The sequence below is a fragment of the Callithrix jacchus genome, chromosome 22 (genome assembly GCF_049354715.1).
Source record: "Callithrix jacchus isolate 240 chromosome 22, calJac240_pri, whole genome shotgun sequence".
In the NCBI taxonomy this organism is placed as follows: domain Eukaryota; kingdom Metazoa; phylum Chordata; class Mammalia; order Primates; family Cebidae; genus Callithrix; species Callithrix jacchus.
This window is the reverse complement of record NC_133523.1, coordinates 11,836,137-11,849,399: the sequence shown is the minus strand read 5'-3', so window position 1 is coordinate 11,849,399 and position 13,263 is coordinate 11,836,137. Positions and strand designations below refer to the sequence as shown.

General features: G+C 49.6%; 1 protein-coding gene across 21 annotated transcripts in view; it reads right to left on the bottom strand.

Annotated features, from left to right (window-relative positions):
- The window catches only part of NFIX (nuclear factor I X), a 102,285-nt gene that overhangs the window by 70,648 nt on the left and 18,374 nt on the right, over positions 1 to 13,263 (bottom strand). For 5 of the 21 annotated variants that reach the window (XM_078360689.1, XM_054249544.2, XM_078360690.1 and 2 more), the window contains exons 1-2: positions 2,280 to 2,383; positions 1,409 to 1,940 (exon numbers count right to left, since the gene is read on the bottom strand). In XM_078360689.1, coding sequence (XP_078216815.1) covers positions 1,409 to 1,826 — 418 coding nt within the window. In that variant the 5' untranslated portion in view covers positions 1,827 to 1,940; positions 2,280 to 2,383. Of the gene's footprint in view, positions 1 to 1,408; positions 1,941 to 2,210; positions 2,384 to 2,932; positions 3,621 to 13,263 lie in introns of those variants that run through there. The other 16 variants (XM_035286222.3, XM_078360695.1, XM_078360700.1 and 13 more) reach the window with 5 other exon arrangements.

Here is a 13,263-nt window from a genome sequence, read left to right as displayed (position 1 = left end):
CTTCCCAAACAGGCAATGGGTTGACCACAGCCATTGTGAATTGCTTTTCTTTTTTGTGAATGAACAGGAAGGAAGACACAGAGACACACACTCGCGGGAAACAACCTTTACGAGAGTTGAAGTTAAGCCACATTCTCTCACATTCGCATAAAGAGAGGAAGAAGGGAAATGAAGGGGAAAAAATACTGGAATGGTGGAAAGGAAACACACACACACACACACACACACAAAGAGAAAGGTTTGGTAGCCCTCTCATTACAAGTTGGTTGGGCATAATGTAAACACACTTCTGCCTTGCTTAATCACAGAGTGCCGCCCGTTTAGGTTTCAAAGGCGGCAGTAAATTGGGCGTAGCTGAGTGGAGGCTAAAAATTAACCAGCCATCTCTGTTTCAATTTGTAAGAAAACAAAAGCGGAAAGAAATTATAAAAAGGGAACGGGTAAAGGCAAAAAAATGAACAGAGGAGAAGAACTAAACCACCCTGACCCAAAATGCAGGGTAAAACCGGAAAAGCGAAGAGGAGAAGCAGAACTACTTGGAACAAAAAGGAAAAGGAGATTTTACAGAGTTTTCTGTTTGTTTGTTTGCTTAAGACCTCTTCCACAGCAACACTGCTCCCTGCCATGCCTATGCCCTGAGAAAGCCGCTCTGCCCCCCAGCAGAGTGTCAGGGCTGCGGGCATCCATCCTGAGGCCTTGCCACTTTAGCTGTAATAAGGAGAAGGGAAAGAGCTCAAGGAATCTCGTGCTTGTTTTCACTCCGTATGAAATCAAATTACTTTCATACTCTCTGACAGCCAAATCCCAGCCAAAATAGCTCCCGCCTGAGCATCTAGGCCGCAGAATCTGCCCACTACCATCTTCTCTCCTCTTTTCTAGTCATTCAGTCTCATATCCCAGGGTTTCACACACCCCTTCTCTCCACCAAACTGCTGCCCATCCCGCTTATACCAAACCTGGTTCTTCCTGGGACTTGAGGTGAAGCTGCAGGAAAACTAACACCTGCCACTCAATACTTCTTCTGACTTATTTTAATAAGAGCAAGGATTGGTCTGCTGTTGTCGTTCTTCTTCTCAAACTCTCACCATCATGGATAATTCTGCGGGCATCGTGTCCCCAATCCTAAGACCTGCAGCATCTTTCTGATCAGATGAGTCCTCCAAAGATGGAGATGCACAAAGTCAGTAACATGGCCAGGGGGCAGAGGAGGAAGAACAGAGCAGGTCGGGGGGAGACAGAAGACGGAAAAAAGGAAAAGGGCACATAGAACGTGTTGCAGGCCCAGCAGGATGGGCATATACCAGTTAGGCCCGTGGCGAGTTATCGCTTCTAAGTCAGAGGAACAATAACCAGAACAAATGCCAGCAAGTAAAACAAAATGAGGGGGAAAAGGTTGAGAACGACCTACCCGGAGTGTGGACAAAGTAAGCCAGATAAAGATCCAGTTCTTTGATTGTGACTCCAATGTGATGTGGCTGGACGCACAGGCCGGGGTTCGAGCACTGAGGCGACTTGTAGAGCCGCTCCCCATCAGTACTTTCCAGGGGGATCCCCTTAAACAAAATCACCATGACCAGGTCCAGCCGCCACACCTTGTCAGCCTGGCGCAGGCAGTCAATCCGCCGGATCTTGCCCTTCTGGTCGGGGTTCGAGAGCACACAGCAGGGGGGCTTCTTGCCCGTGATGGTCAGCACAAAGTCCTCGCGGAACTCGGGCCGGATGTCTTTGCGCAGCTTGGCCAGCAGCCGGGATGCCCACTTCTGCTTGATCTCGGGCTTCTCGCCCAACAGCTCGTCCTTCACCGCCCGCTCCTCGTCCTTCGACATCCGCTTCTCGTGCTTCTTGAAGTACTTGCGCTTCCGCGCCTGCAGGTTGAACCAGGTGTAGGAGAAAGCGCGGACGTGAGGCAGCAGTGCCTCGATGAACGGGTGGAACTCATCCTGCAGGCGGCAAGCCGGGAGCATGCGGGGCGAGGGAGGACGGGAGGAGGGGAAGACGGGATGAGGGGGAAAGAGAGAAGGAGAAAAGCAGCGTTAGAAGGGGGGGGCACAAGGAAAACCGCTTTCTCCTCCTCCTCCCTCCCCCCAACAATTTTCTCTTGCGATTGTTCTACAAAAGTGTGGTTTGAAGCCACCACCAGCTTCGCCAGCCACTTGCTCCCATCTCAGCCTCAGCAGCCAGACAGAGGCACCGGGAGCCTGTACACACACCTATTCTCTCTCTCTCTCCCTCACTCACTCACACACACGCGCACAGACAACGTTGCCGTCCACACACACACGCTGCTGGTATCCCCGCCAGGCTCTGTCGCGCCCATGACATCTCCATGTTCTGTCGCAGCCGTGAACTCCTGTCAGCTCGTCCCGGTGCGATGTCCGTCTGCACAGACGCCCGTGAACGCACATGCGGGGGCGTGCGGGGCCGCCTCTGGTCCCCGACACCGGTCGGTTTTTGGCCACCCCCAAGAAGAGAGAAAATGACATCCACGAGCAAGCGAGTGAGGAAACAGATCAGGCTTCCCTCTCCCCAGGCTGTTTTCATTTTCTTTTCTCCTGATCCAGTTGGAACATCCACCCCAGCATTTTTTAATCAGACCTAAATCCTAAATATGTGATTTCAGCTTTGTTATCGACACCAGTACTAATGTTAATCACAGTAATAATGAACAAAACACTTCTTGTCAGCACAAATAAGGTGCTTGTCTCGGCCACATTAGGGTTAAAAGCTACATGGGTCTTCTTGCGACCCCTTCCCCAGCCTCCCACAACCCCTTCACCCTCTTTCCCACTCAGTCAGGTGACAGAGGGATGGGCTCTCTCGGTTTTGTTTGTTTTTTTGTTTTTTTTTTTTTTTGGTTGTTTGGTTGTTTGAAGTTTAAATAATAATTGATTTCTGTTTACAAAAATAAAACTGGAAAAAATTAAATAATTACCATTGATCTGAAGCACCCGGCAAAGCCCAACGCCCGATTCTGAGATTCTGGACTCAACAGAGTTGTGAGTTGGGGGCGGGTGGGGGAGGGGGAGGAGGAGGAGCAGGGGAGGAAGGTAAATGTTTTAAAGGGGGTTATTATTGGTGTTCTGGGGAATAGGGGCCGGGCTTGGGTGGATTCTCAAACCCTTCCCCCTCCTCCCCCCCCATGCTCCATTGCACAGAAGGGGGAAATTAATATTTTTTTTTGAAAAGGAGCAAAAAGAAAGAAAGGTCAGGGATAGCAAGCAGAGAGAGGGAGCGAGCCGGTTGCCACACACGCCAGGTAAACAAAAGCCAACAAAAAAAATTTTTTTCAATTTCTTCCCCTGTGCATCCTCTTCTAGTTTAAAAAAAAAAGGGAAAAAAATGCAAAATTTAAAAATCAAAACCAGCCTCCCACCATCTACCCGCAACCAACAACGCACCCCACCCCACCCCGTGCTAAACAAAAACAAAAACAAAACCCAGGAGGGAAAAAGCGGCTGCTGAAGAAAAAGGCTTTCGGCTTTGGCAGCGGCACAGGGGTGTAAACTTCGAGCTGCCCCCCTCCGCCTGATCGGAGGAAAAGGGGGAGCTCGCAGATTCCCGGGGAAGAGGACGAGTTCTGACCGGCTGCAGACCGTTGCTGGCAGACGCGTGCAAAAGAGAGAGAGGGAGCGAGGGAGGGAGGAAAGGAAGAAGAGGGGGAGGGAGAGATCGAGGATCGAGGCAGGACGTGGATGGGATGAGGCGTGTGTGTGTGTGTGAGTGTGTGCGTGTGTGTGCGCGCTGGTTGGATTTTGGGGTGTTTTTTTGCTCCTTTTCTCTCTCTCAAACTCCCTCTTTCTCTCCTTTCAGGCTCAATCCCCATCCATTTGCTTGTGCCAACCAAGCCAGTAAAAAAGGGGGGGAGGGAGGGAGAGAGAGAGGGAGGGAGAGGGAGAGGGAGAGGGAGGGAGAGTGAGAGAGGGGGAGAGAGAAAGAGAGAGAGAGAGAGAGAGAGAGAGAGAGAGAGTGAGAGAGAGAGAGAGAGAGAAGGATCCACCTATTTGGCAAAGAGACATCCGCGAGCAGCCAATGGCTGCGCCCAAGGGGAGGAGGGAACCGGGCGAGCCGGGAGGGTGGGGAGAGCCCCCCGGCAGTTGGAGACCAAAAACAATTTGCCCAATCGACAAGTTCACGTCTAATGAACAAGCAAAGTCCAGCAGTTATGAATTTTTCATTCCAGGCTCCCACTCGGGTCCATTTGGCAGCAGCCACCCAGCAAATCTGGGGGTGGGGTGGGGCAGTGGGGGGTAACTGAGATTGTGGAAGACTCGAATTTTTTTTTAAGCCTGAAAAATAAATAAATAAAGGCCCGACTCCGGCGGGCTGGCGGGCGGGAGCCCCAGAAGGCCTTGGGGAAGCAGCTGCGCCTTCTCTCTGTGTTTTGGTTTCAGTCTTTCTCTCGGGCCTGCACACACTCTCTTTTTCTGTTTCTATTTCTTTTCTTTTTTTTTTTTCTTTTTTTTTTCCTATGGAGCACACAGGGGCGAGTGGAAGTTTTCCTCCCCGGCCACATATACATGAGCCTGTGGTGCTATGAATAGAAATAAGAAGAAAGAGAGCTCCAAAAGTGTCCATGCCAACAGTACTTCCCGGGCAGGGACCTGGCGCCCTGGGTACTGCCACCCCATGATGCCACCAGGTCTGGCTGCTGAAAAAGCACTCTCAGACAAGGGGGAGGCCAGCACCCCACACATTCCCCCCTTTTCCCCCAGCCCCCAGCAAGCTTAGCCTCCTCCTTCGGCCCACACCCAGCCACGCACGCTCCATTAGCGGTGACGAGGGATGCCAACGCAACACAGCTCGGCTCGAGAAACTGCAACAGTTTATTAAAATAGCCTCCTGTCACAGCATTCCGCCTGACAAGCTCTACACGAAGCCACAAACAACAGCCAGACCCGAGGAGAAGTGACAAAGGCAAAAAGATGGACACTACCTCTGAGCAGAGGCGATGAATCTGACCAACTCCCCCACCACTGCCCAGACATTTAATTCTGTCCTTCCTCCAGATTTGCCCTCTCCAATTGACCTGAGATTAATTTTCTTACCTGTCTCCCAAATCAATTCAGACTAAAGGGCCCAAACCCTAGCAGTGCAAAGTACAGAAGTATAAGATGAGAAACCCAAATGAAAAGAAGAGAGCTAAGAAAAGACACAACAAAAAAACAAAGCAAAGGGCTCTATGAAAAGCAGGTCACCTGGGGGAAATCAAGTCACGGAGAAGAGACCCACGGGAGAGCCCCTGCTCTGGTCCTCCACTTGGGACCTTCCTCACAGCAGGAAGAAAGGGTGAGCACCGGGGAGGGGAGTCCCACCTCTAAGGGGTCTTTCCAGTAAGAGCTATGGCACAGTCATGCATGAGGCCTTGGAAAAGCAGTAAGAAGGAAATAGATGTGATATGAAAGGAGAAGCAGAGGAGAAAGGATGTGGATGCAGACAGGAGAAAGGGATCCAAATCTATTCAGAACCCGATCCCTACAGCCACCCTCTCCCCCAGAGAGGCTCAGTCCTCAGCTGGCAATGGAAAAAAAGGTCACTGCTCACTCATGCCCCTTTCTTCCCCAACTGAAACCCTGTGCTTTGTGGCCTTTATGTTGGCAGAAAGGTTCCCAGAAGAGCACCTGGGGCGTGCCAAAATAAAACATCCAGCCCTGGGCTGGCACTGAACCCTGACAATGGGAAAGGGGCTGCCCAACACCTGGGACCCCAGTCTGTGCCCTGAACGATCCATTTCAAGTGAACTGAGCTCACGGCTGCCCCTGAGAGAAACAGAGGTGAGAGTAAAGAAGGCAGGTGTTATCAGAGACAGGCCTCTTAGAGTAGTGTCCGTAAGTGTGCGATAATTTCACATCATGTTAATAACCATCTTCAAAAGATGTTAGCTTAGCGACATGACATAAGGTACCAAATCCTGCCTCTCCTCCTTGCAGAAACAATTTTACTCTCTAAAGTCAAGATAAGGCCATTAAAAACTACAAATGAATTTATATCTGGCATGGGGGCGTTTTTCTTGTATTCTGATTTATACCAAGTATTAGATACCAAACAGAAAATGGCCAACACGAGCCTCCTGGAGAATCCTGGCATGTTTTGCTTCACAGACCACGGTGCCACAGTAGAATAGACACGCTTGACATGGGTTGAATCTGAATCTGGTGGTACAACTGGGTCAGGGATAGAGGTAGGGGCAGTAACAGTGCCACAGCTGGGAGATGACAGATGGAAAAATCCATGTAGAAGTTAGGAAAACAGGACAAGATGCATGATTCGCTTCTGAGGAAAAGCGGCAGAAGAGTGTCTCAATAGAGCCTCCGGGACCCACAAAGAGCTCCAAGCACCCCCTCAAGGCTCTCATAACAGAAGGAGCAACAGGCCTTTCCCAGGGCAGAAAGTAGGAGGGAGAACAATTGTCAATTGTCCTTCTCTTGCCAGTGGCTATAACCTTGCAGGTGGGCAGAAGATTCTCAAGCAAATACTTTCCCCTCACCCCATTCTCTCTGTGGGCTGCTGGCTCCCAGTGGGGAAGGCCTTTCTGGAGGAGTGGCCAGGATATTCTGATGCTTAGGGAGATGAGAAGGTCTCTCTCTATTTCTCTCTCCCTCCCTCCCTCCCTCCTTTCCCTCCTGCCGTGGGCGCACACAGAGGAATTGCTCAGGTTCCATTAGAAACATTTCAAGCATCCTCCACTGTGGGCCCCCTCTTCTGGCATGCCACTGGTGGCAGCCATCAGCCCAGACACGCCCCTTGTGAGCCCCAGACAAAAGGAAACTGTCCCCCTTTTGTTAAGAGAGAGGAGGCTCCCGTTGGAAGATTACCTGTCCTGGGCCCAGCCTCCTTCCCTTCTCCCCTCCAGCCCCAGGCGTGAGATCAGACTGCTTTACATCCCACACCAAAGACCAGAATCAAGACAAAAAATCCCTCAGAGGATTCAAGGCTTCTCCAGGTCTGAGTCACTGGCAAGTATAAGAGTTCAGGTGATGGAAAGAGCCAGGGGACATACAGGCGACAGAGTAGAAGGACTCGGGAAATGGAGAAAGGAAGCCAGTGATGCTGGTAAGAGGGAGAAAAGGAAAAGGAGGAAACATTGTGGGGAAAGGTATTTCTCCCATTGGAGAAAAGTCATCGCAAAGCCATAAGACTTTTAAAAATTCACATAGGCTTTTGGTTTGTGGAAAGGGATTTTGCTGCCTTTGTGGAAGAAAAGCCTCTCTCTTTTATTGTTGAGTACGTAGTATTTGGTTAAAAAGAAAAACAGCAACAGTTTTCACTGAAACATTTCTAAAATACATACCCATGCCAGTTTCAGCCATCACTAGGAGAAATGTACCCCCAACAGAAAAAGACTGAAAAGGCCACAGCGAAGGAGAAATAGGAGAACAAAAAAGAAAAAGAAAAGCCAAACCTGGAGAAAGAGTGCCAAGCTGAGTCCACAACCGCGAAGAAAGAAGGACAAAGATGGAGAGAAGCAGAACAGCAGAGAGGGAAAAATAAAAAGACAGAAAAGGGCTCTGCGCCGCGGCAGAAAAAGAAACCCAGTTAAGAAATATGACCACTTCTCTATGAGAAGAAACGCATGCTTATAAAAACACCACACAACAGTCCTGTCCACTGAGGCCTTATGGATTATTTGAGGAAAACATGTACAGTATCTCAGTCATATATACAGTGTTAAAAATTCTTCGAGGAAACAAAATAATCTTCCCAGACTGAGACAGGTTTTGCAACCTGCCCGCACCTACCTATAGTGCAATATCTAGACGCATAAACATCTAGAAGCACATATTTTAAGACAGAGCCACTTTTAGGAGGCTTCTTTAGCTTAAAAAAAAATCCTATTTGTCCACATCCTGCTGGCTTTAAGGCCCAGATTTATTCTTTCAGATCCAGGACACTTGGGCCCATGTTGATCTGGGTAACTACAAGCAATTAGAGCAAATAACTGACAAAACTTCACCGAAATGACCAGATATTCCAGTACCCATTTTACTACAGCATATCTGCAGCCTGGATGAGAAAGGATATGGGAAATTAAAAAGGCCACAAACAGAGCCCCAGTTAGTTTGCCCAATTGTTGGAATTTTATAATTCAGCCTTGGTCTGAACCAAAAGAAGCCAACTTCATAACCCTGAGATCTCCTAGCATGTCCCAAGATTATCGCTCTTCATGGAAGCCCACAAGAAGAGAAGACAGTGGCCAAGCGGCCAGAGATAGGAAGGGAACTGTAGACAGGACGCGGCAGCCCGGGAAGGGGCCCTGCTGCTTATCCTAGAGGAGGGTGGGGCCTCCCCTCGGCTGGGGGACGGCAAGGGGCTCTGCAGTCAGAGCAGAATCACCAAGAGTCTGGAAACTCCAGGAATGGAAACCGGAAAATGCACTTTGCGAGGGAGCTCGGATAATTTGGACAAAGCGGGTTTTTGGCTGACTTGGGCCTGTTCTCCTCCGCTCAGGAAAGGCGGTTTTGCATAGTTTCTTTCTAGTGTCCTCATGCTGGCGGAATGGATTCACCCCACACCCCAGTGCTGGGTCTAGGACAGGGTCTGCCTCACAGCCAGGCTGCACACTTCTCTCCTGTAAACCGCCCCCCCCTTCCTTTTCTCCTCCAGACTACAAACCGGGAGCCGTGGCCTGGGATCGGGCCAACATGCAGCCTCGTTCTGGCTCCAAATGCTCCTCTGCTCCAGGCACATCTCCCTTACCCTCTTGGCACCGAATAAAATAGGGTAGGAATGGGGATATTGGGGGAGAGAGTCTATTCTCTCTAGGGCAACTGGAAATTGTTTACTTTCATGTCATCCTCTACGAGGAATGGAAAACAAAAACTCTAGTCTTTAACTCATTATTTAGCTTGAAACTTCCTTGTGTTACCAAACAGAAGTAAAAGACAGGAAGGCCAAAGCCATCTTCTCCAGCCAGTGGGCTCAAAGGAATGAAACTCTCCGAAGTGAAGTGCGTGCAGGACGGACTACAGCAAACTTGCTTCTGGGAGCAAGGGAAGTGCTGAGCCTCACACACCTAACCAGCTTGGGAAGTGTCACTTCATGGTGGCCAAGGGCCTGGGAAGAGGGAAGAACCACACAGGCCAGCTTCACAACTTTTTCTGAAGAAGAACTAAAAAAGTGACAAAAGACAAAGCAAAGAGAGACCAGCGCGTGAAGTTGAGGTCTGTGCCCAGCACACTGTGAAAATATCTGGAAGGCTAGCAAGAAGGCCAGAGCAAACGGCAAAATGTTGAAAACTCGCCCCAGGCACCGCAGCAAATTCCCTTCTGGGTTGTGGGGCTCAGGGCAAGGTGACAAAACCCAAAAGGCAGCAGCCTTCCCAGCCCTTCTGCAAGAGCTCCATCAGGATCAGTTCAGATATCCCCCTCCCTATTTTACCAGTTCTGTTTCCCCTGCCACAGGAGAGACAAGGAGCAAGGAAGCATTTCTCCTCACCCCCTGTCCTCAGATCAGCCTGGCACCCTCACCCCTGAGGGAACCTCTTTCTGGCAGTTGCTTCAGCCACAGGTAGTGGCCAGAACCCCAAAATGTAAAACTTTAGGAGCTGGAAAGAGGTCATTTTTCAATTCCTCAAATTATATTGTTTCCTCAATTATTTTATTATCAGGATCATTGCCCAAGAAACCCAAGAATCCTCACTTCCCTGGTGTCTAGCCCCTACAGAGCCTGGCACAGGGGTGCCTGGAGGGGCTCGGACCATGCCCACCCCTCGGCCACACTCCGTCCCTCCCCGGCTCCCTTTCTTTCTCACCCTCTCTCCCCCTCTGCGTCCTCCAGTTCCAACACAAACTGTTTGCACGGGAAGTCTCCCTCTATGACCCGATTCAGCACACACAAGAGAAAACTGTGGGCGACAGACCCAACGTCCTAACGAACTTGAGTTAATTAATGCTAAGGAAGAAAAGAGGCGCCCTCGCTCTGTTGAATCACGGTTCACTAGCCCTTTCAGTTTGCTGTGGGTGGAGGAAAAAAAAAAGAGGCTTTTTGGTTCAAATATTTTTGGGGGGCGAAGAGAAAACAAAAACACCGCAGAAGGTCCATGGAGGGCGAAGCTGTCAGTACCTGCCCGGAGAAGCAGAGGCGAAAGGAAGGAGCCGGGCAAAGGCTGCCGAGCGTCCTCCCCCTCACTGCTGGCCTGAACAGTTCTGGAAAGAAAGAGAGGGTGAAAGAAAAGGGAGGGGATTATCAATGGCTCCTGGGCCTGTTCAAATAAATCCCTCCAAAAATTATACTGTCAGACTATAAGATACATTAAAAAAAAGAAAAGCTCAAACCCAACAACCCGAATTGAACAGAGACATGGAAATGTTTTAACAGTGCAGAAAACCGAAGTATGGATGGCAAGAGTACAAAAAATTTAAGTGTGCAGAAAAAAAAGAAGAGGTGGCAACAGGGGGTGGGGCAGAGAGAACAGCTGCAATTTTGCTTTCCAGATGTTGACAGCAAAATGTAATTGGCAAGTAACTTACTCCTTACCATTTCTTATCCTTTAGTCCTAAGATGTTGAAGTCCTACCTCTCTACCTATCTGTAGGTGGTTTTCAGGTACTCCACACGTGTGGATGGGTCAGGACGCCTTGTGGACCACACGCCTGCTGGCTTTTATATCAGCCCGCTGTTTTTTACAAGCCCTCCCACCATTCCTACCAGGCAGGGCTGAGCAAAGCAAGTGGGATGAAATTTTTATTTAAATTTTTATTATTATTTTGTAATGCATAGGCTTTTCTTTAGCTTTGAGACCGGGACTTCTTTTTTTTTTTTTAAGCAAACTTTTTAACTGAAGCAAGGCATGTATAAAAGTGCACACATTGTATGTTATGCTGCTTGATACACTTTCACAAAGTGAACACACCCATGTAACCCCACCCAGATTAAGAAATAAACATTTTCAGCACCGCTGAATGGCCTTAAATTTTTAAGCTACACAGTTCTCATAATTTATATGGCTTAGAAACACCTCCTGGTTACACCAGTAGCGTTAAACACCTATGTGCATACATGTGTTATAGAGCAAAGTGTGCTATTCATGTGACCACAAAAATATGTGGCAAACAGAAGCCCCTCTCATCCTCACTGCTGCAGAATGCTTATGTGAGTGTGTGTGTGTGTGTGTGTGTGTGTGTGTGTCTTCTCTCTATGCCTGCCCAACTCTGATCCCATCAACAGGGCAACCAACTGTGCAGCGGGTGTAGCAGACTATCAGGGCTTGTATGGGGGGGACAAACAGGACCCACCAAGCTGAAAGCCAAACAGCCTTCGTGTCTGAGGGGAGCAAGGGCCCCTCCTCTCGCCCTGCTTGCCTGGCAGGTGGGGAATGGGGGGCCTCAGTATGTAGGTCATGAGGGAAAGTGATTTCGCAGAGCCAGGGGTTCCCAAAGGGAGAATGGGCACCCATTGGGACACATTGGGACACACTGTCCCCATCCCTGTCCATGAGAGCCCTGCAGGGAAGGGAGGGGAGCAGAATGGCATCAAGAGAAGGGAGCAGAGAGAATAAGCAAGCGGCACTAGACTGGGCCTGGGGTCCTGGGGCGGGGCTGCATTGGGAAGGGAGGCAGAACCCTGCCTCTGCCTACCCCTTCCCTGGCTCCAGCCCCAGCTGGTTCCCCCCTCACTTTCACTAGCACTAAATTTACTTTATAATTTTAAAATTAAATTTTAAAAAAAGCAGGAAAGAGAAAGCACTGAAGGCAAAATACCTCCCACAGTATCTCTCTAAGGAGGAAAAAAAGTTTCTGCTTATGTAAAAAGACGAATGAATACAAGGGATCGCTGAAAAGTCTAAAGACCAAATAACAAGGAAAATAAAAGGGAAACACATTTAATGAAAAATACCTGAAGCACATAAATAGAAAGCTCCCTTGCAACTCAAAGGCACTTCACAGCCGCTGGTGTCTGTGGGCACAAGCCCCTATGCCCATTTCTTGCCCATTTTTCCCATTCCTTTCTCACAGGAAGCTGTTTCTTCCCCCAGGCACTTCAGGATCCCCTTCCTTTCTAAGTGGTCTACCCCACACCTGAGGAAGGGCTACCACAGCCACCTCGCCTACCACCAGCACAGAGTGAACTTCGGCAGCCCTGATAAAAAGTCCTTTCCCCAACTCCCACATCTCTCCCGGCCATGCCCAGCCACTGGCCGTGGACCCTGTTCTTCCTTCCCAAATCCAGGCCCTGTGGCCAGTGGCAAGAGCACTCCTCTGGGGCTGGATGCCAGGCCCAGCCCAAGTGGGCAGCCCTCTCCTCTATCAAGGGTACAGAGTTGCCAAGATGGGCTCTCCAGGACCGAATTTTCTTTTCCTATTGCATGTGGGGCTGGAAAGAAAGAACTGTTTAGTTTAATCTAAAATATGATAAGGGATCTGAGCCCTCTGGGCAGGCTATCTGTAAAAATATTTGATCCTTTTTAGGGGAGAGGATGCAGAGCAGGCAGTGAGGCTGCTTCCCCACACCCGGGTTTGACTCTCCCACTAGCCCGCCGCCTGGGAAACGCGCCCTCGGCTGGCATCGGGGTACCAGAGCCCGGCTCCTTTCTTCCTTTCTTTCTTTTTTAAACGGCCCTAGCGCAAACCAGGCAGTGGGTCAGGGCCCAGAGGCGGGGGAGGGAAGAGGAGAGGGCTGTTTCCAGCTCGGGAGAACGGCCGGCCGCAAGTTTCCCGGTTTGTGCCAGTTTGGGGATTTGCGAATCAGACCGGAGCGGAGGGAACGGTGGTTGAGAAAAAAAGCCCGCATTAAAAACTAACCAGCTCTGCCGAAAAGCGCGCTTTCCGCCCTGAAATAAGACAATGCCGAATGGAGAGGAGAGAGGAGAGATGAGTTATTTCTCACTCTTTAATTATTCCAATCCTTAGCATTATTTAAAAAGAAAACCACACACATTAGCCAATGATATATTCTAACCCTCAACAAAGCTGGTATTTTTCTCTGATTACAGACTTTGCCGTGGCAAACCCGGGCTCCGACGACAGAGGCAGCGCAGAAGCTCGCTCCTAAATGAGACAATTTTATTAAAATCATAATAATTCCTTGCATTTCTATAGCGCCTTTTCAGTGGCGGACATCCCAGGTGCCCCACGCCCGGGTCTACTAGAGAATCGGGGCGACCGCAAGCTCAGTCGCGGGGCAGGCGAGGCTCGCCAGCTCCACGAAGCGTCACCGGCATGTATTTTTCTTTTTTTAACAGCTTGTTTCTACCATTCAGCCTCTGTCTCACATGCTTTAAAAAAAAAAGGAATAAAACTCCTTTAAATTAAAAAAAAATGTTTTTAGA